Consider the following 5,000-nt stretch of genomic DNA (forward strand, 5'->3'; position numbering starts at 1 on the left):
CAGTTCCTGGTGCCCTAGATCTCTGTGTGCCCCTAATGACACTCACTCACTCTGAGGCTGTCCTGGGTGCCCCTCATGCCCACTCACTCACCCGGAGACTGCCCAGGGTGCCCCTAATGCCCACTCACTCACTCTGAGGCTGCCAACCTCATGCCCACTCACTCACTCTGAGGCTGCCAACCTCATGCCCACCCACTCACTCACTCTGAGTCTGCCGCAGGTGCCCTAGAGCTCTGTGTACACCTCATGCCCACTCACTCTGCGGCTGCCAACCTCATGCCCACTCACTCACTCACTCTGAGTCTGCCGCAGGTGCCCTAGAGCTCTGTGTACACCTCATGCCCACTCACTCTGCGGCTGCCAACCTCATGCCCACTCACTCTGGGTGCCCTAGATCTCTGTGTCCACCTCATGCCCATGCCCACTTACGCTGAGGCTGCCCCCGGGTGCCCCTCATGCCCACTCACTCACGTTGAGGCTGCCAACCTCATGCCCACTCACTCTGGGTGCCCTAGATCTCTGTGTCCACCTCATGCCCATGCCCACTTACGCTGAGGCTGCCCCCGGGTGCCCCTCATGCCCACTCACTCACGTTGAGGCTGCCAACCTCATGCCCACTCACTCTGGGTGCCCTAGATCTCTGTGCAGACCTCATGCTCATGCCCACTCACTCTGTGGCTGCCCCAGGTGCACCTCATGCCCGCTCACTCACTCACTCACTCACTCACTCACTCACTCACTCACTCACCCACCCTAGATCTCTGTGTCCACCTCATGCCCATGCCCACTTACTCTGAGGCTGCTCCGGGAGCGAAGAAGTAGGCGAAACTCTGTGCCAGCTGCTCTGCGCTCTTGATGTAGTCATGGTGGAGGGGCTGGTCCGTGGGGGGCAGGCCGATCTTGTTCAGCAGATCCACTCCGTCCACAATGAGGTCCACACAGCCCCCGAAACCTGATGGGCAGGAAAGGGCAGAACATCAAGGTGTGTTGTCACACAGACCTGAGGATTTACATTCTCTTCTCACTCACTCACCCACCAACCCCACACACACACACACACACACACACACACACACACACACACACACACACACACACACACACACACACACACACACACACACACACACACACACACACACACACACACACACACACACACACACACACACACACACACACACACACACACACACACACACACACACACACACACACACACACACACACTTCTTTCTTCAACCTATTAAGGATAGAAGGTCAATAGGGGTCTCTGGTAAAGGTAATTATAGACAATGGTAGGTGTTAAACACCATGTAGTATAGAGAAGGGATGGCAGTCAATACTGGCCTTAGAAAAATAGCTGACTAAATATATGATAACCAGTGCAACGTGGAGTGTTACAGATGGAGTTTTATCTTGAAGCTGTGAGGTGGAGCGTTCTTGTCATCTTGCAGGACTTAATCTTTGAACCCAAAGATACAGCTTTGTGATTTGGGTGGAAATAAGCAAAGAAGTGTGTAGGTCACCACCTTCACACACACACCTCAGCTTTCACAGTAAAGCTCAATCAGTGTTTCTTATTGTATCCACCCCTTTACAACGCCACTCAACATCAACCAACAATGGGGTAGACTTAAGATAATCAGAGGCATTGTGAAAAGGTTGACCAGCTTAATAGGGGAAAGTTGGGGTAAACTGATGTAGCCTGAATGTCTTGCTTTCAAAATGTATCTAATTTCAATCCAACAACAATCCACACACTACTTCTTAAAAATGCTGGTGAAACCTTAATTTATTCATACATGAAAAAACTGAAACACAGTAAATGTTAACCGCTATATAATAATCCCACTATTGCTTATTTAAAAAACAGAAAAAGTCAGTTTATTTGGAAAGGACACGTTTGATGCATCAAAAGCTAATGGTAACAGGAGGTGATCTCTACCTAAATAAACAACACAAACCAACAAAAAAAGCTTCAGGTGCTCAAAGTTGACTATTTGACAAATTTACCAATTGTGAATGGCAATGACCTTTCATTAAAAATCGACTCTTGGTCTATACATCAGCTAGCTAATGTACCACTGCCTTGGTATGCTATGTTTTGTTAATGAGTCAGGATATTACCTTCAACGCCATGGTGACTCAGCAAATGTTATCCGTGTGTTTATCTAACGTTATTGTCACCTGGCTGACTTGCTTGCTGACCAACTTAGATTCTGCTCTATTTAGCTGGATAAGTAATAGGACCTAAATTAACACCAGCAGCTAACTGAGAATAACAGTCAGAGTGCCCTAAGAAAATATCTGGCAAAACACTGTTGTACCTGGTAAGCCGAAGAGTGTTGTTAGAAATACTTACCAATGGCAACCTTCGGTCTGGCAACATCATTTACACCCACTTTGCTCTCTGCACGGAGCAGCGATGACAAAACGGCATCAAGTCTTCCGTCAAGCTCCGAGCCCTGCAGAGGAGGTCTGTACCAATATGCTACCAGAACCACCAAAAAAGACGTGACGGTTCCATATTTCATGAATGAGGTCCCCAAACCTGTCTCAGTCGCCATTGCCAAGTAGCATACGAGACCAAGCTCACTGAACGATCAAGCTGACGTTATTCTAACATTAAGTTGAATAAAACTGAGAAAACCTAGCCAGTTAGGCTAATTCTGCACACTTTGCGCGCTAACTCCTAATCAGCTAGCCAGCTAGCGATAGTTTGCGCGTAGGAATGAAAACTCCCTGATAAAACACCACACACAACCAACACACAGGATGGGCTGCACGTTGTAACAAATAAGCACAACTGAATGGGCGGAAGGGGGAGTGACACCAAGGCGGAAGTAAAATTCTGCCAGTTTCGGGATTTCAGCTCAGCAATGCAAATTATACAACATTAGCACAGGTGGCATAACTGGTAATCTAGCTATAAAGTCATACTGTGCAGAATACGCAACTGACTACGTTAGATATAGCAAGATGTTGAATATAAATGCCGCCTTCAATGCATGTTTTTAAAGAGCAAGGCAAATGGAAAATGAGCGTACTAACGCCCCCTTGCGGTAAGTGTTATAGGGCAGGTACACAAAGGAAAATCATTCTTTTGTCTGTAGGAAATTCCAAAACAAAGTCATAAATCAATCATTGATTAATCCTTCTCTTTGTATTTAGATAAAGTGGATTAGGTATATTACATTACAAACAGAGAGACAATATTAGATTAAATTGAGATGTATTCTAAGACTGAGATATATTTTAAGAAATTGTTCCTACTCAAATGTGAACCATATACAAACGAGCGGGCAAAAGCTGTCACACCACTAAACAGGTTGGCTGAATCCCTCCTTGGGAGGGTGAAGTGATAGGCAAATGGCTGAAATTTCTGGGACAAATGTGGTGTGATTCAGGCTGAGGAACCGCTTACCACTCCTGTGCGCACAAATGTGTGACATATTTAAGACCACGACACATTCTGAGGTCTAAAAGGGAATACAGGTTCATATATACATACCTCAAAATCCTGTTGTTTCTTTCCACTCCGGCACTTACATTGTTTATATAGAACAACTTTTTTTACATTGAGCATGGCAAATTTAGTTTTATTACTGCAAATAAAAGTGTTCACCAAATGACTAAATATAAATGCAAATGTAAATATCAGTGGTCAATGAACACCTGGTATGAAGCAGGAGTTATATCATCACACAGTGAAACACTGTTAATGACTTAAGAATATAATAATCAAGCGCCTTGTATTATTAATTACCTTATATGAATAATGTACTTATGTAAGCAGGAACATGGCTTTTCTGTGTTTCTGTGTGTGTTCAACTTAGATTATTAGGTGCCACTTAGTCTGCATATGCACAAGAGCATGTTTAGACCAGAAGTGATAAGCTTCTTCCGACCTTGTGCAAAACTGGCATCCTTGCAATTTAGGGAGCCTCGGACGTCAGAGATCCACCACGTGGCTATCCCTGCTGAAAACTAAACTTCTGTCTATATAAACCCTGTGTGATGTGTTTATCAGGGCTTACTTTCAGCCTTGTGCTGGTAGTGAGCACGATTGCAATTGTTGTTTGTCTAATAAATATACTTATATGCAGCTCTGGAGTCCTGATGTAACTAGGGTGAATTTTCACCTATCAGTGAGTTTGAGGTTCATATTAAATATCAGTGGCCAGTATGAAGCAGAACTTATATAACCACGCAGTGAGTTTGAGGTTCATATTAAATATCAGTGGCCAGTATGAAGCAGAACTTATATAACCACGCAGTGAGTTTGAGGTTCATATTAAATATCAGTGGCCAGTATGAAGCAGAACTAATATAACCACGCAGTGAGTTTGAGGTTCATATTAAATATCAGTGGCCAGTATGAAGCAGAACTAATATAACCACACAGTGAGTTTGAGGTTCATATTAAATATCAGTGGCCAGTATGAAGCAGAACTAATATAACCACGCAGTGAGTTTGAGGTTCATATTAAATATCAGTGGCCAGTATGAAGCAGAACTAATATAACCACACAGTGAGTTTGACGCTCATATTAAATATGAAGCAGAACTAATATAACCACACAGTGAGTTTGAGGCTCATATTTTGCCACTTTATTATATTTTCAAAAAAGACATGATATTTTTTCCCCCCAGAAGAGTAAGTGGAAACGGAATAAATTAACTATTTGGTCAGTGTTTTTTTCTTTTGTGTTTTAAGTCTTAAAATAGCAAAATACAAAACATAGCAAGGTATAAAAAAAAGAAAGAAACAAACAAACAAAAAATGTAGTCTATCTTACAAAATGTTAACATTACACATCACCTGACCAAACACTTTTACACCCAACAGACACTATTACAAGCAAGCACCACTTCAAACCAACTGCAAACTAGTTTCTTCTTACAGTGCATGCCATAGTTAGCCACATGTGTGTGTTACTTTGTATAAAACACTTGTATTCTATATATATGGCATATCTGCAATAAAATTTGCTTTG

At 43.1% G+C, this 5,000-nt stretch overlaps 1 protein-coding gene across 1 annotated transcript in view; it reads right to left on the reverse strand.

Annotated features, from left to right (window-relative positions):
* The window catches only part of adpgk2 (ADP-dependent glucokinase 2), a gene marked incomplete at both ends in the record, with an annotated part of 13,165 nt that extends 10,595 nt beyond the window's left edge, over positions 1-2,570 (reverse strand). The window contains 2 exons of the mRNA XM_080849660.1: positions 793-952; positions 2,366-2,570. Coding sequence (XP_080705786.1) covers positions 793-952; positions 2,366-2,570 — 365 coding nt within the window. The remainder of the gene's footprint in view (positions 1-792; positions 953-2,365) is intronic.
* Positions 2,571-5,000: the final 2,430 nt, after the last annotated feature.

The sequence above is a fragment of the Sprattus sprattus genome, assembly GCF_963457725.1.
Source record: "Sprattus sprattus genome assembly, chromosome: 13".
NCBI lineage: Eukaryota > Metazoa > Chordata > Actinopteri > Clupeiformes > Clupeidae > Sprattus > Sprattus sprattus.